Raw genomic sequence first — 22,913 nt, forward strand, 5'->3', positions numbered from 1 at the left:
TGTGTGTATATGTATGTGTGTATATATATATATGTGTGTATATGTATGTGTGTATATATATATATGTGTGTATATGTATGTGTGTGTGTGTATATATATGTGTGTGTGTATATATATGTGTGTATATATATGTGTGTGTGTATATATATGTGTGTATATATATGTGTGTGTGTATATATATGTGTATATATGTATATGTATGTCTGTGTATATATATATATGTATATATGTGTGTGTATATGTGTGTATATATATATATATATATGTGTATATGTGTGTATATATATATATATATGTGTGTGTATATATATATATGTATATATGTGTGTGTATATGCATATAAAAATTAATTATGGGCTGTTTGTCAATGCTCTATTAAGGCTACTCAATGTTGATCTTGCTGAGTTTGACAATAGAGACGCAAATAGAGAGAGAAAGAGGGAGATAAGACTTCGTGGCTCTAGTGTACACTGGGGTTCGGCATTAAAGGCCCTACACACCCAGGGGATTTTAATTATTTTGGCTGATTAGAGCCAGTCTCAGGACTCAGGATTGATTGACTTCTTCCTCATGATTCCCGTCTATGTATGTCAAGATGCCAGTAATTAAGTAGTCGATACCAATACCTGTGAAATTCCACGATATTCGATACCCAATTTGATACCACCGTAAAAATGCAACAAAAAAAACAATTAAAGCCACGTTATAATCCCCTCTTTAATATTTGGTTTATATTGCTGTAAAAAAAAACGATGAAACTCAATGCAACCTTAACGTTAGCTCAGCAGGACTGTGCTACTAACAGCTAACATTTACTAGCCTCCCTCCTGCCGAGTTCAACACAGATTTGTTGTGTGCAATGCAGCATTATCAGGGATAAGATAGGGTGGACGCGTGGATAGTGAGTTTACTGTGTCCTTTTCGGATTTTAGACCCCGTTTGTCTCGACACAAGTCCTGTAGTGTTTTCAGAATTTTAGCATCGACTTGGTACCGAAGTATCGGTTCTCGTGACACCTCTATTCCCATCAAAGCTTCAACCCAACGTCGAACTAAGTAGAGGTCTAACCACCCAGAATAACTGAAAACTTGAAATAAGTCGAATGAGGGGCGTCTTGGTGACCAAGGCATGCTGGGTAACCACAACATTTTGTCACATATTAGCCCCGTTCTCTCTCTCTGTTCTCTCTCCATGTGTCCAGACATGCACAAGACATCTTAAAAGAGAAAGAAAAGAAACAAATGCCTACGTTCAGTGTTCAGTGAATCCCTCTATCTTCAAACATACAGACGCTGCTGATCTGCATCCTCTCTGCACGAATGACTTCCACAACCCCATTTCTCTGACAGTGTTTGGTCTGTGCCCCCCTCCCCCCCAATACATACATACACACACACACACACACACACACACACAGTGGCCTCATTGCGTCGTCCTGCTGCAGCAGTATCCCAGCAGAATGCCTGATAAGTCGGAGGGCCCCCAGAGACACAGCGGGGTCTGGCTGGCAGTAGGGCATTGAGGTCTGGGTGCTGCAGATAATGCTGTTGTGGCGGAGAGAATAGTAGGACGGCAGTATCTCTGAGTGTTTTCTCCTGATCTAACCTTGCACAGTCAGTCTCAGCATAATTCCTACTAGAGTTATTATTTTCTAAAACGATCGAGTTGCATTGGGGGTAATGTAGAAGGCAGGTTTTGACAAGGTAGAAGAATGCATGGAATAAAGATGATCTGGTTCTGCTGCACCAATTTCTTTTTTTAAACTGTGCCACTCGTTTTCAACCAGCACCTGAACACAGACCTTTCAAATTAGCTTTCATTACCAGAAAAAGATTACAATTACTGTTAAATACTGCGCTTGTTGATTGAATATTTCAAGAGAGTGTTAAAGACTGCATACACCGTGCGCTCTTGGTGCTTCATGTGGGAACATATGAGAGGTTTCTGTTTAATGAGGACTAACAGGCTCCGATCCAGCTGGGGCTCGGGAGGCTGCAAAAAAAAAAAAAAGAAGAAAACCCTGCTTTGTAAGATGACATCTCCATTTCCTCTTCCTCTCGAGTGTCATCCTACACCTCTGTTGCCGTTTCATTGCACATCTCGGTGTCTCATCGCGCAGCATCTAACAGCGCAAACAAAACATCTGCCTCAGATCCTCCGCCGTCTGCCCTGTCAGCCTCGCCGCCGCATAACACATTACTCACCTGAATAATGCATGATGGGAAACAGGAAGTGGAGGTCTTCTTCCCAAATGAGAAGGCGTGACCTTACTCTGTCTCCCCGCCCCGTCTTCTCCTCCATGCTACCTGCTCTCCTTCATGTCCTCTCATCTTCCCGCGGCACCTCGACCCTTTTTAAATCTTCATCCCTGAAAGATTTCAGGTTTCTTCATGCGGGACCATCACCGATGTGCTGCTCATGTCTTGTCACGCATCAGGGGAAAATGAAACACTAAAGACAACATCTGGAAATAGTTTATTCACTTCAGATAAAAAAAAAGTCCGACACAGACAAATCGGATGGTTTGTGCTCATGAAATTAGATTTTGTACGACAGTATTGTCAAGAGGAAATCTTTTCCCCAATCTTATTAGCCATGAAACAGCTCAGCGGCGCGTCTCAAAGTCTCATTTTATCGAATGTTTTGTTTTGCTGTTAAGCAGCTGAAATACATCAAGACTCAACACATCGTATGAACAAACTGACAACACGGCGTCGGTTGCCCCCGGCGTCCTTGAATTCTTCAGTCATATTATCGTCTCTTTTTGGTTTTGGTTGATGTGTGGATCTCTAAACGGTATGCACGTATCAACTGATGTGTGTGTGTGTGTGTCTGCATACAAATATGTTAATGACTCAGTGTGCCAGGGTTTGTTTGGAATCTGTAATAAATGTAAACATGCAAAATCAGAATTGCAAAACAATTTGGCACTTTGCTCTATATCATCTATCTCCCTCTCTGTCTTCCTCACCCTCCCTCCCTTTGGCCCCCTGTTTTATTTGCCCCACAGGCCGATGTGTGTGACGCTGGTGTTCAGTACGAAGGGTCAGAGGTACCTGCGGGTGGGGCTGGCTGTACCCCTCTTTGGTTCCCTGTCCTGCCTGAGAGCCATGGTGGCAGAGGAGGGCAAAATCTCCCCGGACCAGGTACAGAAACACACACACACACACACACACACACACACACACACACACACAAAGACGTCTGCTCTGTAAAATTGGGACGGAAAATTACGCGAGGTCACCAGACTCTAGAGGTGCCACAGGAGAGTGAGGGAGATGCAAATCAAGCAGTCTGCACGCTCTCACACAGTCCTGAGAAGAGGTAGAATAAGTGGAAACACCTGTGTGGGTGGATCAGAAGTATTTATGGGCTTTAATGAAAGATCTATTTTTGTAACCCAGCTTTCTTTTTTTGTGTAAAAATGCCAAACACTTGATGGTTCTAGTATCTAAAAAAAACGAGGATTTGCTGCTTTGCTCTGTTATATAGAGCATTTTACAGCCGACTTCAAGATTACGTCACAGCGTTAGCTGGAGGCAGAACAAAGGAAACACTGGAGGCACGAATCACCTCAAGGGTAGCGGGGCTGAGGTTGGACATGAAATATCATCTTGCTGTGTTGTTGACTGCCAGAATCCAAATTGCATACATTTGAGATGATGAACTGGGATTCAAGGCTCTATCAAGCTGCAATATTGGGGAAATGTTTTAGAGAGAAAATGTTACTTATAGTTTAAAACAGCCGTCACGGCTGCTGCTAAATTATTATAGAGGTGGAGAGAGATGTTGCTGTTAGACCAAACTATTAGAGAGATGAAGAGTTGGTTGAATGAAAGCATGGCGGAAGTAGCAAGCTAACTAGCGGACGGCTGGCTACTTTGCTAGCTTGCTTATTCCTCCATGCTCTCACGCAGCACTGGTTACAGAAAAAGATCCGAATAAAGTTCTCACTCATCTGGTGATAGCAATGTGCTTTTCCTACACATGTGACAAGACTGAGTGGCTGAAGCATTAAGTTGGTAAATATTATTAATTTAGCAGCTGGCTAGTTAGCTGTTTACCTTGCTTATTACACCACGCTTTTATGCAACACTGGTAACAGAAGATGGCCCCTCTGCCTCATTCCTCGCCACTAGGAGACCACAAAGCAGGGAGGAGAGCAGGCAGGCGCTCAAGAGAGGAGCTAGAAAACCCAGGTTCAAAACAAAACAAAAAATCAAACAGAAGTCTCTATTATATAGCAGGGTAACAGTTGAATGCGTTCACATAGTAAGCTGAAATGTCACCATCAAGATAAAGGTTAGAGGAAAAGGTTCCAGAGGTATCCGTTCATAAATCTTTCACCTGCCCGACAACAGATGATGAATATTCCTGGGTTTTATAAACCCGTGTCCACAGCAGCGTGAGAGTAAAAGAGAAGCAAAGATACCCTTTTTGTGGTCGATAAGTGGATTGTTCCACTATCTATTCTTATAAAAAAATATACCTTTATGTCAAAATCTTTTCCAAAATACACTGTATAGAAAGTGTCTTGATGTAATAATGTTCCTCTGAGGGGTTTTCTTTATGTCACCCTTTGGTTCTCAGTGTCTGCCATGGTTTTGCCTGGAATTTAAATTCTTCTTTACGTCAGTGTTGTGATGCACCAACGTTCTTCTGATTTAAGACTTCTTCTTAAATCATGCAGCTTTTGCTTCTTAATGATAGTAAGAGTAAATAAAGACCTACCCGGCTTTACAGGAACAGTGCTGTTCCTTAATTTCATTGTCCCGCGTCTCGACCGCCAGGTGACGCAGTGGTTCACTTTAACACTGGGATCTTTAGGCTTTAGCTTCTATCTTTATCTTTTTGCCCTGTTTTCGTGTTTTGTTTTTTCTTGCAGCTTCACTGGCTTCCCGATAAGGAAATTTTTTTCAGTTCACAGGGTGAGATTTTCTTGTTAAGCTCCCACCCACGGTCCCATGGTCTACCCACACAGGCGTTTTCACATACTGATTAGACCTCTTCTCAGGACTGCGCCTGGACAATGTACTTAATTAACATCTCCCACACTCTTCTGTTTGTTTTGTTGCATTAGTTAGAGTGGGAACATTTACCCCTTTGTCACTCGTATTGGTTTTGCTTGTATTCCTGCCAGCGTACACCTAAACACAGGTGGGTGGGGTTTGCACTTAATATTAAAACGGGTGAGGCCCTTAACCAAACAAACACACACACACACTGAGTCATACTGGCCACACTCTGTGACATTATCATAGGTTTGATTTAAGTCAATCAAGCCCATGGCTCGTTCATATTTCAACAGTGTGACGACGTAAGAGCAGTTGCTTTGGTTACCTGCATTTTAATAATCCTTTCACATATATTTTGCACGTAAGCAGGACATCTGCCATCCAATCACAATTGAGTATTTTGGAACACAAACAAATAAATAGGAGAAAAACAACCTTCTCTGTCTGCACTTTAAATACTTACAAGCACAAAATATTCATCAGTGTGAATCACATCGCTCTCCTCACTTAATACAAATGTTCTGTTTGACTGTCAGGGCCCTGGGGATCTCTGACTTAAACATGAAATACACTTCTCTGATAGATAAAAGAAACTTGTCCTTAATATTATTCCCTTTGCAGATGTTGCTCTTTTTGAATTTGTGTCTTGATGTATTTTTTTCTCTCTCACAGGTCATCCTTTCAGAGTTGTACTCCACGGGTTTCCAGCGTTCCTTTTCAGATGACGATGACCTGACGGCAATCGCCGATAGCGACGTCATCTACGCCTTTCAGGCTCCTCCCCTCTATAGTCGTGGAGGCTCCGCGCCGCACTCAGGTAACCACGGCAACAGGATGTCCATCAAAAACATGCACCACACTTCTCTCATTTTTTTTCCACATTTCCAATTTTCTCTTTTTCAGCCTCTCGTAGTCCTCCTGATGACCTTTTATTTACACTGATTCACTGTTTTTCACTTTCACTGGATATTTTTCACAGGCAGACTTTTTACTTTGGTGAGGAGAGGGTCATTGTCTGCAATGAGCTTTGTGTTCCTCCTCTCATTCTGTTTCTTTATGCATGATTTCCCCCAAACATAATAACTTTTGAATGACTAAGGAAGTAAGTATGAGAAGCGTCTCACCTGGATGAGCTCCTACAAATGATTCATTTATCTAAAACTCTGAGGAGTTATCAGAGTGTGGCTAGTAAGAACCATCGAGAAGAAAACAGTAGATGTCAGAGTTCTTGATCAGTGGTCAGCAGCTTTGGATAGAGGACAGTTAGTCGATTGTATGTATATGGATTTCCAAAACATACAGTTCCTCATAAAAGACTGTGGTCAAAATATAAATCGCATAGATGAGTAACAGACTGGATACAATACTTTTTACGTAACAGGGAAGGGGAAGTAAATTCCAGTTCAGGCTGGAAACCAGTGACCTGAAGGATCTGCGTTGGGCTTTGTTGTCTGTATAAATGATTTGCCTAGTGTGATACAGTCTGATGCATACTCCCGAATGCACTGTTGACAGTGTAATGACACACAAACACACTTTCTGCTTTATAAAGCAAAAAGGCTAACTGGAGCCCCTTTGAGATATGCACTTCACTCGCTAAATGTAGCGATTCAGAATTAATTCATCATGTTTAAATCATCGGTGTTAAAACCAGTCAGAAAAAAAATTGTTGTGGCCTTAATATCTAAATATATCAACAATACATAAATAATAAAAACCTGAGTTACAGACCGGGGATGTGGAATTGAATTGTCACGGGTGTTAACCAGGTACGCGTGAAGATACTCTTTGTTGTTGAGACTATTAAAATCACCTGAAATTAAAAGCCTGTCATACATATGTCATATGTCACATAGGAGCTCAGAGAGAGTTCACAAAGAAAGCTTCTGTTAATGGAATAATATCCATGTTTAGCCAAGGTTCTGTGACAAAAAAAGACATACATAGTTTATTGGACGAAATAACATCTTGACAGGTGAATGATTTATTAGATAGTGAACTCACATTCAGCAGGGCCACTCTGACAGTTAAGTTACCCTGGATGGTGATCACACTATGAGAAACGACACCCCTGTCGGCTGTATCATTAGTCAGAATTGTGGCTCCAACCAGATTGGAATAATTTGTGCATGCTACAGTAGGGTTTATGTGGGCTAAGTATCACTCACTGGGCTGTTATGAACGTAAGTTGGGCAGTAGAGGGAGCCAGTGGCACAGACCAGAGGGGAAGGCGAGGACACATGGGGGCGAAGAACAATTTGTGCACGAAAAATGTTTGCTGAAAGTGTATATGCGCCATGGATGGAGTTATTTTTTGCATCCTTTTAATCCCTTTTTTTCATAGCTTTAAGTTTGTTGTGAAGGTGTGTTTTAGAACATCTGCCTGCTGCTTGGATGTGTCATTGTGCCAACATGAACGATAACTTTTAGGATACATATGGATGTTTACGAGGTATTCTGCAAAATGCTTTCAATTTCCCGGGATGGTTAATCCATCTAGCCGTGTTCTGCGGAGTCCAGGTTGCATTTAATAAATTCAATTCGGAGGATTTCATTGTTATATACAGCTGGAAAGTACTGAAAAGTACTAGAAGGAAATGCTCTGGATGAGCCAGTTTTAATCAAAGTAATAACCTTATTGTGACGCCTGCAGGTGAAGCGGAAAATAACATTTTGAATTGATGTTTCTTTAGTTTTAAGCAGCGGCTTTGGCACATGCATATCTAATGAGTTGTGAAGTTTATGAGGAAAATGTATCAGGTTACAGGTGCTTAGACAACTTCTGGTGGAGTTAATGAAGCAAGGAGCGCCCCCCCCCCCCCCTTGTCTTTCCTCTTGATGGCATTACTCTCCACTCGCTCCTGTTCTCCGGCTAAGTATCCGCCACGCTTAGGAGGAAAAGACAGCTGTACGTCTTTTATCACGCAGCGATTCCTTTAACACATCAATGTTCACGTCTGAAAGGGGCTTAACTGAGTCAAGTTAATTCAATCGTCAGCGTGAGGGCATTAATTGATGGCTCCCTAGGTTGGCAGTCAAAGAAGTTGTGGTTAGCCTTCGTCCAATGAAGCCCTTATGGGGGGGGGGGAGAAGAAGAACGACATCAATATTTCACACATGTGCTCAAAGTGCTCATGAAAAATGAAGACTCTTCACTGGCGTTTCTGTTGTGCCTTCACACAGTTAAAAACAGTGTCGCATACGGTTTGATTTCACTCGCAGTCGCACACAGAAACACATGTGCATGAGTAAAAACAAACACGGGTAATGAGTCCATTAGAGTTACACTGGGGAGTCTCATAAATACATGGCCCTCACAGCGCGCGCACACACACACACACACACACACACGTCTGCCGTTCTCACGAGCGATCTGAGCAAAATGATGAATGGTCCTTACCTCGGAATAATTCATGAGGTCACAACAGACCAGATTCCAGGATATCACGACTTCGTTCAGTGAGATTTATGTCACATTTTGTGGAATGTTGCATGTGAAGTTACACGATCGTTACAGCTGAGAACCACGGCGGCGATAAAAGATGATGATGACGGCAGACAAAGTAACACAGGGAACATTTTTACGCTTGTGAGCATAATCGGAAAGTACAGGTTTTTTTCCCCATATCTCGATGGGATTTATTTTAGGTGTTTCAAGTGTATAAAAACCGTTTCATCATCTGTCAACACACCAATTTTGACAACTCAGAGAATAAAACACCATTGTTGAAACTTTCTAAACTATTACAAGCCACCTATTTCCTCAACTGAATTTAAAAGAGTCTAAACTACAAGAATACATAACCGAGGTTATTTATGTAAGACTCCTCTCCAGACTTGCCAGTACAGTGTAGTCACTCTGCTGTAAATATATAAAACAGTACATAATGACACACAAGTGTGTGTGTGTGTGTGTGTGTGTGTGTGTGTGTATTGTCGGGACTAGTTGTTTGATTTGGTCCTCATCACGTATGTCAGGCAGTGCAGAGGTCTCTTCCTCAGACTAAACGACCCTTCATCTCCGGCAGTGATGCTGTCCATCATGTAAGTTTGTTTGTGCAGCCTCGGTGAAAGTAAAGTAAAGCCTACTGCTGCCGTGATGGATGACGGAAGGGAAAAAAAGCCTGTAGAACCAAAAATCTAATGAAAAACTTCCCGAGGAGTCTTTTTTTACTTAAAGAGATGCGAGTTTGTTTGGCGTATTCACGTGTGAGTGATGTTACTTTAAGATGCAGAAACATGATATGGACCAATGAATGATTGGCCATGGAAAGTATGTAAACCTCACGGCCGAGTGAAGCAACTCTCATGCTTTGCAGTTATGCTGGAGAAGGTTTATTGCATGCAGTGTGTTCCTCCGTCGTCACAACCTGCTGTGTGTTCCAGCGTTTGGGAGCTGGATTTCCCCCGACTTTAACTGTTGGAGGATATTGAATCAGGTACAATAATGAGGTTTTCGCATTAGACGAAATGGCAGCAGGAGGTCTCGTGATGAAGAAACGCTGCAAAATCAATTAGGTCCCAAAGCGCCACGGTAGCATCCTATTTCACCCCCAACAATCCAGGATATTTGCACATAAATGGAGTCATGACGCTGCACAAAAAGAAGAAGAAAAATGCTGCATATATGTAGCTCAGGGAAGCAAAGCGTGCTAACTTTGTGTGATGCTCACTTGGTGCCCTTGGAGTTAAAAAGTTAAGTTCTCCACGATAATGGGAAAGTCAATCAAGATTTGAGCGGAGTGGTTTGTGGGAGCTGCCTGCACGGGGAGAGAGAGAGAGAGAGAGAGAGAGAGAGAGAGGGAAAGACAAAATGTGTGTGTGTGTGTGTTGTTTTTATAAAAAGAGAGGATTCCCAGGGAACGGTGGACATTTCTTAATGGAGATAAAGGGATCTGTCAGGGATTGACAGCAGTCTGAGATTAGATGCAGCAATTGAAGTCTTTCTTTCATTCCCTCCGCGTCGCCTCACGTACACACACACTTTACCGTACACCGTGGCTCCACAATCAGCGTTCTCGAGTGTTCAGGTCCTGTCTCGAGGAACTGCGAGGCCGAGGGTAAACCACCGTGTCGTCCCCATCAACCCACTGGGGGCTGCGTGCAAGTGCAGAGAGTCTGGGATTACTCTGAGGTGTTAATCGGGGCCGTCGCATCCTTCAATCCGCCTCTTTTACGTCTGCGCGAGTGAACACACACTTGCTGTCCAAGTATTTGACACCTAGACAGCTGAGCTACTGAATTAATTTTTATTTACTAAAACATTTTTTTTGGCCTCCTGGGGGCAGCAGAGACAATTTATGAACATTTTTAAGTTAATGTAGCAAATCAGTGTAAGCAGTTGCTTGTTTACACATTCAGCCATTACAGAATAACACCGTCATTCATTCGGGGTCGTGTTTCTGGTCACCTGATGAGTCACTCTCTTTTTTTTTTTTTTTTTTTTGGCTCATGAAAAGCAGTGCTCATGTGTTTGTCTTGCGGCAGGAAGCATGGCTTTGGGAGCACAAGGGACATTAAATGTGTGTGCTCTTGAAGTTGAAGACAAAAAACATTACACATGCAAATGAAGCCTTTTGCAAAGTACACACTCCGTGCGGTTCCATTACGGCAATTACAGGTTGCCCAAAGCGAACTCAGTGCAGAAAAGCAAAAATATGTCTGGGACATTCACAGGGAAACTCCTCCCCCCTCCGGTGGGATTCATCATTTAAAATAACCTGAAAAAAGCGCCTACACTCGGTGCTCTGATCGCCGCCTCTGGAACGTGTTCTGAAATCATCGGGGGAAATAACAGCGACGGCTCGGCTCAGCTGCCTCGTGAAGAACAATAAGTGTCTGCGCTTGAAAGCTTCCTCTACCCACAGGCCTGTCAAAACTAAACCTGCGGTGTAATTGGCAAGACAGCCTAATTGTGTTCAAGTGAACCAGTCGGCAGGGAAGGCGATCACTGGAGGAAGTCGTTTTTTTACGGTTGTGTTGACCAGAGAGCCCCTTTCTATTTTCTATCATTTTGTGGTCATCTTCTCAGTTGAAGACTTAGAATCTAAAACCTTTCGGCTGACTTGTCTTTGGTTCCTGCAACAAAGCTAAAATCCAGCATGTCTACCATTTATATCTTATTTATTCACAGATATGATTAACACAAATTTGCAGCACTGTGTTGTGGACTGTTGACCGACTAATATTTGAAACATGTCACTAATTGCAAAATACCAAGATAAACTTTGTGTAGTTGAGGGACAGCAGAAGAAGAAAGAGAAGGGAAGAAGTAGGAGGGCGGCATCAGGTGTATTTGAGTTCCTCCCCCCCCCCCTAATCTGTTGTTGCTGTTGGCAGAAAGCTCAGGTGCTTCGCTGTCAACGGGGGCACTTGTGGTCAGATGGCTGCTTGCTGCCCCGACCACGGATTCGTCCGGGGTTAAACCCAACGGTCGGTTGGTATTTTTAGCCAGGTGTGTGGATTGCACTGTCAGGGGTCACTCATTTGGTCCTGAACCACCTGGGAGAGATGTCTGTTCCAGTCAGGATGTGGCCAAAATCCTCTCTTGTTGTTGTTGTTTTTTGCTTGTTCTGTGTTACACAACTTGTGCTATTTGTTTTTTACACATAAGTAATGAACAAACAGAGCAGTTTTGGGGGAAGTAAGACTTTTGCCTCTGGTGCAACAGCAAAATGTGATTGTCTACTTACGGCTCCAAAAATCATGACGTGTTCAAATGTAATCTTGGCGGGAAACTTGAATGGATACAGCTGTTTGAAGGAGATGCTTTCGAGAGGGAATTATGATCTGTTTAACTTTCTTACACTTGCTCTTAGCAGCTTAAGATACCAAGAAACTAAAACTAAATTGTTATCAATAAAAATAGAATCTTTGATTTCCTAATTGGTTTAAATTATGTTTCTGGACATTGGTGAGAAACATAATCTGGAGCCTCGTAGGCCTTTACCGGCTGCTGAAAGAAAACAACAAAAACAATCTCTATCGACGATCGGCAATCGGTACAGGCGGCAAAAAAAGAAGTGATCTGGCCATCTCTCTAAAAGTTATATTTGTTCATTTTTTTTCCTGCTGATCCGCTCCGTGACTCAAAACCCTGATACGATCCAGACCATGCGTTTTGCAATCCGTTGCACCCCTGAAAAGCAGATGATAGCAATGATGAATAGAGTACCAGGGAGAGAGACAGGAGTATATAAGATAATGCAAAAGAAAGAAATGGTGGATGGCGAGAGGAGAGTGATTGCCACATGAAGTGGAGTGAGTTCTTCAGGGCTAAGCTGTTTGATTAACGGCGCCACGCTCACCACCTCCGATCTCAAGTCTCTTTCTCCCTGACTTCACTCGCAGTCACTTCAGTCTTCATGTTTATCTTTTAATTAAAAATTGCAGATCATAAACGGATTCCCACAGCATCCGTGACATTGTCACAAAAACAACAAATGGTTCAATATCGTGCTAGTTGATCATTAGATCAATACAGTCACGAGATGCAGCTTCTCTCTCTCACGCCCGCTGTCTGAGTACAATTGTCTTTACTCACTTTGGGAATTACTTTGCAAAATTGGCAACCACTGCTCTTTTCCTTTCTGCCCTGGGAGAACTCCTATTCTCACTCTCACCGTCTCACCTCTCTCTACTCCCGCCGTCTTTTTTTCCACCCAGCTAACACCTCCCTCCGTCTGTGGCGGCTCCTCTGTCCGTCTCCTGGAGAGAGGGCGGAGGAGGTGAGAATGAGACTCCGGGACGTGTGGGGGCAAAATCCCGCTCCTTGCCATGCACGGCATATTACTTTGTGGTTTTGAAAACCAGCCACTAAAATACAAGTGCTGTTAAAATACGGCTGTTTTAATGCTATTCAACCCTGTATCCTGGATATTCAATGTGCATTCTACATGAGGAAACATTGTTGATGAACACTCCTCCGCATTCCAAATTTGGTAACTTCCGTTTGTCGGTTGCAAAATAGCCAAGATGGCGACGGCCGTATTCCACGATGGCGAAGGCAAAATCGCCGAACTCAAGGCTTCATAACGGCAGTCCACAAACCAATGGGTGGCGACACGATGACAGCATCCACTTCTTATATACAGTCTATGATTTCACCTCTACTACTGGTTCCATACAGTCTAAATTTACTGTCATCAGCTGTATATCAAGAAAAAAGCTTAAACTGCTGCTGAAACCCTTATAACCTTCACGTTTCGGCCCATATTGTGTGTACTGCGCGATATTGAAACTCCCCTTTTGATGATCTTGGATCAGCAAACTTTCTTTTGCCACCGTTACACATGTTGGACCCAGCGCTGCTCCTGTGACTCGTGGCTACAGATTGCACCTTTAACATTTCTCAATCATTATGTTGAGCATAATCCTGTTAATCTGTTAGCAATTACTATCCTTTCAAAGCGTAACCATCTAACCACATTCATATACAAATGTCATTTAAAGGTGTCAGGGTTGTATTCTTATATGCAGAATATTATTCCCTTCTTCAGGGGTTGTGACCTTTCTGCTCCTCCCACTATTTACCAGAAGTTTCATGTCATTTTTTAAACTGTTTTAGTAACACTTTGCAATACGGTACTTGAAATACTGAGTAGTTGCTGGGGAACAAATAAGGAAGGAAGTCATTCAGTATTACAGCAAGAATTAGCAACATTTATAAAACGTAAATTAAAAAATAACAGTTGATTTATTGGCGAATTGGAGGGTTAATGGTTGGGTAGTCATGCTCTACAGTTGGTATCGAAACTAAATACTCTTATAGTCTTTTACTTTTCAACCTCCCAAGTGAAAAAGTGAGCGGTGACGGAGAGTATGGAGGGAGGGGTGACAGACAAAGCGTGAGGAGATGAATTGGCCGTCCAAAGGGCATCCAATATGCCTAAAATGTCACATCGAGTTTCTCCCGTCTGCCGGGAAAGAAAAACAACGCTGAGTGATTTAGTAGCAGACAGTTGACACAAACATTAGTCAAAAGCTTCTTTTTTCACTTTTCTGACCTTGTTTTAACAGCACTTTTATTTTTGTATTCATATATTATTACTTTTTAAATCAAAATTTGTATCTACTTATTGAAATGTTTTATGTCTTTCACACAAAGCTTTTTTTTTTTGTTAAGGCGTTCCATCTGAGCTTTACATCTATTCACACTCTCCTGTGTCTGTGTTCAGGTGTGTTCTACGTGTGATGTTGGAAAGTGGCAGCGATTAATTGCTCAGTGGGGTTCGCACAAGCATTGTTTAATTATAGCCTCTGATAATGTCAAAGTTTATGTTTGCTGAGAGACGAGAGGTTGGGCCTTCTGTATCCCCTCAGCTGTTACCCACTATTAATCACACTGTGTGTGTGCGTGTGTGTGCGCAAGCACATGTGTGGTAGCAGATGTAATTCATCTTACAGCTCCTCGGGGGTAAATAAGAATCAAAGAGCAATTCAATATTAATGTTTTGAAATGTTTTCAGTGTAAACGTTTCACATTAGACGTTGCTCCTTGCACAGCAGTTTCTCATTCTGGCACCCAAAGGTGTTTTGCAACTGAGGTCCAGACTTTCTAAAAATCAATCTGGATACAATGTTGATATGCAAATAAGAAACAGATTTGAGTTGGCCATCTGAATACGGCCATAGACTGACCTACCTGCGCACAACTAATGCATCCCTGAGTTTCTCTCGAGTCCGCTTGTGAAAGAAAACCTTTGATTATTCCAGGGTTTTTATTCTGATCACACGGTTTTAGTGATCTCGACCCCAGGTACTCACAGACAAGCTGTCTCCTGTCAAACTCAAATCAAATCGGCTTTATATTCTTTACCCTTTCATTTCCTCCGACATGTACACCTTCATGTTAGAGATATTGCTGCTTCTTCTTCTTCTTCAGCTTTTATGAAACCGTCTGTTCTGCCCTCCTCTGTTCTGCACAGGGTATCCCCACAGCCTCCCCTCCTCCCCCTACACCTCCACGGCTGGACCTGACGGTCAGAGGTTACCTCCGTCTGGCACGCTCTCTTCTGAATACCTGAACCAGGGCGGCTCCAGCAAGGTCCTCCTCGTCATCTGCAGCACAGCAGGATCTGGCCCGCAGGCCGTCAGGTGAGCTGCAGGCTGATTGATTTCCAAGTTGTTGTGTGGCGTTATGTGTTCGAGTTGTCTGTCCATCCTCGTTTACCCGATTTCTCAGGAATGAACGTCTTCAAATTTGGCACAAACGTCCCCTTGTACTCGGGGATGAACTGAGGCGGCAACCTCCAATCAACTCGGCCAATGCTGAAGTGCCTTAAACTTCCATTCTCATTACTGGCCATCAGCGGCCTGACAACTTCTCACTTGATTTATATTTTTGTTTCAGTAAAACATGAGTTTATGGTCTCAATCGGTGGTTTTAAGTCTTCTTCAACACAGCATGATGTTCATTTAGTAAATTAAGGTCCCATTTAAAGTAAAATACCATGAAGCTGAGTATGCTTTAGGGCGGGGCTAACTTGTGATTGACAGGTCACAACGATGGAGTTGTCCGTGTGTTCGTCTTAGAACTTAAAACCTTTCACAGTGTGTTTTCAATTCATGAAAGTTAAATGTAGGGATGGATATCGTCCTATTGATTCTGCTTATCGGTTCGGTTCCTAATCGATACTCTTATTGGTTCTTTTTGATTATTCTATGAGGAAAAAAGACAATTGATTAAGAAAAGAATCGACATTGGTAGATTAGTCTTGTATGTAAACAAATAGTTTTTCTTGAGCAGCAATACAAGAAGTTCCAAAATCTTTACAATACAGTCGCAACTAAACAAATAGCTGAGCGATTGGCTATCATTCATTATTCTATTCTTATCAGCAAACCCCGTATGGCATCGCTAACGTTACCTGGAGTGGACGAGGATGGACGGCTGCTCGCCAAACGGTGGAAAACATTTCTGCAGATTTATGTTCTGCCAAATGTTGTGATAAGTTGCTGTTGTTTCCTCCCTTTGCTTTTAAGGGTTTTACTGCATTTGTGACGAGAGTTTTTAGCATCTACTGAAGTAAAATGTAGCCACATGTTGGATCGCCGCCTAAATGTCCCACAGGCGCTGAATGGCTTTGTGAATCAGAGAAGAAATGCTCTGATCATGTCTACTTCCTCAGCAATGAAGTTGTCACTGTAGGCAAGAATTTCATTTTGCTTCGAGAGTGAATTTGTTGTGTTTGCCGTGGATTCACCCGCTGGAGACCTTTTCACTCTGAGGTCAATTGTACTAAATGTAAGTGACTGTAATGTTTTTTTACTGAACCCATCAGGAGACGTTGTGTGCTTTGTAACACAGAGCATCATTCTAACGGGAGTGTTCATTTGACCGAGGGCAGTCTGTGTCCATCAGAGTGCCGGGTGGAGATTGTTGTAACATTCGAACGGTAATCCTCTGATACGAAGGTGCTTTGAAAATATCTCCGTCACCATTATTAGTGCTCTGAGATCGTAAGGCTCCCCACAGGCATCAATAAACCTATTGTCATCCAGTTTCAGTCCTCATGTCCGACAACAGGCGTTCCTATGAAAGGCTTAATAATGTCAGAATGTGACATTTGAGGACTCATTTGTCCACATGACTCACGTGTATATGGTAGTAAACACCTGGGTCTCTCTTTGTTCTGTATCCATCCATCACCTAAATTCAACGACAGTTCTTTGTCGGTTGCACTTACACCTATAGGATCAGAAACTGGCTCTAAACATGGCCAAAAGTGTTTAGACACCCGTACTAAAAGCACAACTCCACCGCTCTTCTGCGATAACTTTCCAGCTTTCCACAAGATGTTGGTGACCTGGCTGCAAGGATGCGCTCCAGAGCACGGCCCACAATCAGCTCTCCGAGTGATCGCAAAGACGCTTGACGGGGATCGAGGTCAGGCGAAATTAAGTTCTGTGATGACCGACTTGGAAAACTATTTTTTAATTTTTTTATTTGCTCTGTGCACAGGGCCATTGTCATGTTGAAACAGGAAACATCATCGTATGTTTTAGCTCTTAGATTTCCATAAACTGAAACTCATGGGTCTTGCCAAACTCTTGCAATTGTTAAACAGAGAAACAACAAGCAACAGCACCACAATCTACAGCCATGACCGTAACATTGAATCGACTCCTCTCTAAAACATTCTAATGAATTCTTCATTGAAATTAATTCATGTTTTTTTTTTTTTTTTGTGTGGATGACTTTCTGAGTTTACCAATCTTTTTCGTGTTCTGTCCCTTTCCTCTCCTCTCTCAGGTTTGGGCCTCCATTCCTCATGCGCGAGGACAGGAGCATCTCTTGGGACCAGTTGCAGCAGAGCATCCTCAGCAAGGTCTATTATCTGATGCTGAATGGATCCCAGGCTCAGGTAATGGTCTCCCCCCCCCCCCACACACACACACACACACACACACACACACACACACACACACACACACACACAGACACCTCACACAGCCCCAATAGCACATCATCCACTTTATTTCTTTGCCCTCGACTCCAGTGCAGCAAATTAAAATAGCAGCGCAGAGGTTCATTAGAAGTTTAATCAATTTTCATTACGGTTGGGTTCTGTGTTTGGATTAAATAGTTCTCATTGTCTGCATACAAATGTCAGAGTCACATATCAAGCAAAAAAAAACTAGAAAAAAGTTTTCCTGCTTAGCATGCTGAGCGAATAATTGTTGGATTCCCTGTTGTTGAAGTTTGAGTTACCCTTTGTATGTCAGTGACTACAGTATTGTGTTGGCTCCTTATAATTAAATACCTATGTGAGTTCTCTTTTATAAATGCTTAGTCGTCACACCTGGTTAATACAATTAACCAGGTGTTAATTGTATCTCTCCTGATCTCCAGACACTACCACTACCTCGGGACATTATATTCTCATACACACACACACACACACACACACCCACACACACACACACACACACACACACACACACACACAAAGCATGCATAGAGCATACATTTAATTATGTCACCGCCCACTCAGAATCCAATAACACAAATCCTCCTCTTTACCGCTATAAATGAAGTTCTATGTTTTTAGAATAATGAGTGGAGATAAAAGGCAGATTTTAATTACATTGTATTAATTACATTGTATTAAAATGTCTTATATTACTGCTACATTCCTGAATACACAACACATCCCGCGAGTTTCACTCGGTTCTCACCGCGAGCCGCAAGCACATCTCCACTCTGTGTGTTTTCCCCTCGTAGACCGTTCAAGCGGACCAGCACACCATGAGCCCCCAAACCACCGCTCCGCTCTCAAACGCACCGGCTCACTCGCGCGGGCAACGCCATGGTGACAGGCAATACTTGAGGTGGCCTTATCCAGAGCGAGCAGATTTTAAGCTTTATAAGACGAGGACTAAGGCGGAGGAGAAAAGAGAATTATCAGCCTGTTATTTACTGATCACTATCTCGGTTTCTAAGTTACCTCCTCGAAGCCTGTCTGGCCAGATACCAACTCATTAAACCTTCCCTCGCCTTCGCCACACATATATTTCTTAATCACCTTTTGGTGGAAGATTGAACGGATAATCTTTGCTGAAAAGGCCATCAATATCCAAAGGGAGCAGGGCTTCTTTTTTTGCTGATTCTGTTCTTATTTTAAAAGGAAAACAAACTGTTATTACTGTGTAATATCAGCACTTACAATAAACAACAATGCTGTTTGTATTTTCACGAAAGTGTGCCAGTACTTTGCTGCCATTACTCTCTGCTTCTTCTTTGTTTTTTTACGAGATGTTTTGGTGCCACCCAGAGGTTTATTCAGCAAAATACAACTTTCCTGTCAGGGAATGGAAAAAAAGGAAAACTTGAGACGTTACTGACTTGCATGCCAAAAGTCCGGTTCCTCTTTCCCAGAATATCAAAAACAACCGAGAGTGCTCATGCACTGGATTGTTCGCTGAGGGCCGTGTGTTGGTCTGTGCTAAATGTCAGAGCTGGTGGAACGGTTTGAAAATGAAATGAACGGTGAAGTTTGTTGTTATTGTGTTGGAAAACACAATAACACATGCTTTTTGCCACTGCACCATGACCACTTCATGACACTTTAATTAAGGAGGGAAATATTTTACCTTCACCAGAATTTTACCCGATGACATTTCAGAAGATGCTTTTGTAAAATGAAAACCTTTTAGATTTTTTTATTATAACATTTAAGATATAGTCTTTCCTCTTATCGTCTGCTGCTTTTCAGCTGATTCCTCTCGGATAAACTCTCCTAATTCAGTTTTCTACCCGAATCCTTTTCATAGGGAAACCCAATCTGTGTTTTATAGTAAAGGTCATACAATACACCAGGCTTTTTTTGTTTTTTACTCTTTTTTTGTTTTTACTCAAAACGTACATTCTCTGATGGTAATATGTAATTTTTGTTGTTTTATAATTTAGAGATTCTAAAGGATTTAACCTTTCAAAAGAGTACATTGGGTACATGAAGAGTACATTGTTTTTTTAGTTTTTTTCTTTCCGGCAGACCGGTTACAATTTTACAGGGTTTAAAAATCCTCTCAGGTCTTTTACTAAATATTAAATAAATCGGAGTCCTGGAGGATTAAGTTATTGATGAGGAGTTATTGATCAACTGTGGGAGGTCAAAATACGGTCAAAGTTCTTTCAAAATAATCTGTCTTCTGAGTTGATGTTAAAATATTCCATAAAAGTTGCCTCTGTTATTGACATAGATTTTGCAACGCTCTCAAACTCTCATGGTCACTTTTTGCCGTTACTAGTACGTACTGATTACATGGGATGCTTACTTTAGCTTAAAGGAACAGTGTGTTTGCATTTAGGGGGGATCTATTGGCAGAAATGGAATATAATACAAATAAATATGTTTTCTTTCGTGCATAATCACCTGAAAATAAGAATGGTGTTTTTGTTACCTTAGAACTTAGCTTATAACTACATACGGAGCGGGTCGTCTTCTCGGAGTGCTATGTTGCTGTGTTTCTGCAGAAGCCCAGAACAGACAAACCAAACGCTGGCTCTGGATAGGAACATTGTGTCGGCCACTGTAGTTTGCCTGCACGTTTGCACACGGAGGAAGTACGTTTGCACATGTTTGCACATGGAGGAAGTTTCAGTCTGTTGCAATCTGCAACCTCACCTCTAGATGCCGCCAAATCCTACAATCCTACATTTAAAAGCTTTGCTACTTTCAAATTAAAGATGGTGCATTTATTTTACTTCTCGATATGAAGGCTTTGCATATTCATATTCTCACTCGGAAGACCCCTGGGTTTAGTTTTGGGTCCCGAAATCACTCAAAATCCTCACTGGACGGCTCTCATTTAATGCAGATCACGGATCATCTTCTCATTCAAAAAGTGTACCGAACTCTAATGTAATTACTCATTATAGTCCAATAGATAGATGGACCATCTGAAATGCTCGCTCAGGCCATTCAAACTTAAAAGAGAGACTATTCCTCTTTCATTTGCTGCTTTAGGCTCCTAATAACCAACTAATGTCTTTCTTTCTATGCACTTCTGCAGTCTCTGCGCACTAACGTCGGTCCGCTCAGAATGAACGCATTAGCAGCCTGATTCTGCCCCCTATAATCAGCCCTCTTGCCTTGATGAATTTTCTCTATTCCAGGAACAAGGAGGCGGCAAGACTAGTTGCGTCACCTATAGATAGAAATTAGGGCGGTTGTGTGATGTTACGTGTGGATCCTGCCAGATTCAGCATCAAATTAGAGAGTTGTTTGGTTTACACGGCACTTAGATGTTGTCCAAATGCTAAAGAAGTTCCTTACAAGCACTCTGTAACTCTAAATTTCTTATTCACGTCCATTATGTCTATTCAAAAGGTTTTGAAATACCAATTAGGAAATTGTTTCTCGTTTCTCTCCGTTCAAATGACACATGTTGACTTCTCAAGCTTTGTTTGGTTTACTCTCTGTTCTACATCGAGGCCTTCGTCATGTTGTATGTTCCTTTATAGGAACTCCTCTTCATGCTTAAATGTTGACAGAGATTAAATATATATGTATATACAGAGCAAATGTGTTGTTTAGGCCATAGTTCAATATTATAACATTGAATATGTAGTATGAAATATTTATATAATATAATTCAATATGATAATGTATTGTGTTTCAATAAAAATATATCTTATTATGTGAATCACTACAAATATTTGTTTGAAAAGTGATGATTGAGCGATATATATTATACACACAGTCCTGTCTATCTACATGAAATACAGCAAATTAGTGCTGAATGCAAGATAATGCTGTTATAATGCTGTTACAATAGGAATGCGGTTAGAACAAAGCCTTACGAGGCGCTACACAAGCAGTGAAGGGCAGAATGTTTCATCATCTTAAATAACTTCAAGTTATGCACTTCAGAGCGACGCTATGTTACAGAATGTCGGCGGTTATCTATACTGGTAGCGTTCACCTTTGTCTGTCCTCAGAGAAACCCCGTTATAATTACAGTGATGGCAGACCTGGAAAACAGTTGACCTCTTTTCCAGTCATTAAAAACACATGGAACAAAATTGACGTAGAAATGGTCATTTTATGGGCGAGTTAATCTATCAAACAAACTGAAGTAAAATATATTTCTTCATCCGTTGATAATCATTGAGTCATACCCCACAACACACCACCGTTCATCAACCTGCTGCTTGAGCAAGAAAGGACACAGATGTACCAAAGTGTGTTCCTCTCCCTGCAGAATGCTGGTGTGCTGTTTAAGATCAGAGTAGTGGGAGGATCGGCCGCCTACAGCTACCTGTCCCCACAGGACAGCAGGCCACTGTACCACCCGGCGGTTGACAGGTCAGACACACACTCTCACACACACACACACACACACAAATCTATGTGTATATACCTACATAGACTCATACCTAATCAACATGTAAATACTGTACACACTCTTTCTGGGGCCATAAACCAACCAAAAGCTATTTCAGTGGCCATGCCACATTGATGGATCGCTGGTAGTGAAAGCACAGTCACATAATGCAGTAAACACACGGACAAATAACCCTATCAGCGTATTAAAAGCAGGGTCGGTAATCTTGAGAAACTAGCAACAGCATGTTAGATTTTTAAAATGATCCAACAGAAAAACCCAGCCCAACTCTTCTCCAATGAAAGTAGCTAGCAGCACTTAGCTCCAAAAGTCGTTAACTCTAGCGAGAAAGTCCCCAAGCCGGTGATACTGACAGCTCCTCCCTTCAGGCCTCCCTCCAAACCAACTCTCCCAAAATGATCCTCATGAACGTAAACAAAGAGCATGTCTTTTGTTAATACTCGCAGTTGTTCGCCAGCAGCCTTTGGAAGACTCTGGTGACAAATGAAATGATTTGACGGACTTATTACAGTCCTCTGACAGTCGCACTTTATTTGTCAGAACATTTGATTCATTACGTGCTGTCAGGATGTAATGGGAGTTTCCACAAAAGTATCTAAAGAAATGTGGTAAAGATGATTACCAACCCTGCCTTTAAAACTGTCATGGAGATGACTGCATGTTCAGAACACACGGCGGACAGGTTTTCTAGTGCATTAGACAAAAAGCTGCAGTTTCTTTCAGAAGCAAATGGACCTTAAGAGGATTACAAGGGACTGAGTATAATGATTGGTGCCTTTATTTCCTATGTGATGAAGAGCAGCTGAGGGGCTTGGTATGAATGGCTGCTGCACTGAAGGTCAGATCTCCATAAAAGAGCTAGGAAAAGAGATCTTCCAAATTTGACTAGTCATCCAATAGGGGTGGGTGTGTGTGTGTGTGTGTGTGTGTGTGTGTGTGTGTGTGTGTGTGTGTGTGTGTGTGTGTGTGTGTGTGTGTGTGTGTGTGTGTGTGTGTGTGTGTGTGTGTGTGTGTGTGTGTGTGTGTGTGTGTGTGTGTGTGTGTGTG

At 42.0% G+C, this 22,913-nt stretch overlaps 1 protein-coding gene across 1 annotated transcript in view; it reads left to right on the top strand.

The window, feature by feature from the left end:
* The first annotated feature begins 300 nt into the window (after positions 1 to 300).
* The window catches only part of LOC116398371 (ubiquitin carboxyl-terminal hydrolase 43-like), a 47,083-nt gene continuing 24,470 nt past the window's right edge, over positions 301 to 22,913 (top strand). Inside the window, exons 1-5 of the mRNA XM_031874608.1 lie at positions 301 to 3,146; positions 5,688 to 5,832; positions 14,942 to 15,110; positions 17,269 to 17,380; positions 21,723 to 21,826. Of these exons, the coding sequence (XP_031730468.1) occupies positions 2,778 to 3,146; positions 5,688 to 5,832; positions 14,942 to 15,110; positions 17,269 to 17,380; positions 21,723 to 21,826 (899 nt within the window). The 5' untranslated portion in view covers positions 301 to 2,777. The remainder of the gene's footprint in view (positions 3,147 to 5,687; positions 5,833 to 14,941; positions 15,111 to 17,268; positions 17,381 to 21,722; positions 21,827 to 22,913) is intronic.

Source organism: Anarrhichthys ocellatus, unplaced genomic scaffold (genome assembly GCF_004355925.1).
Source record: "Anarrhichthys ocellatus isolate YVR2014 unplaced genomic scaffold, GSC_Weel_1.0 scaffold83, whole genome shotgun sequence".
Classification (NCBI taxonomy): Eukaryota; Metazoa; Chordata; class Actinopteri; order Perciformes; family Anarhichadidae; genus Anarrhichthys; species Anarrhichthys ocellatus.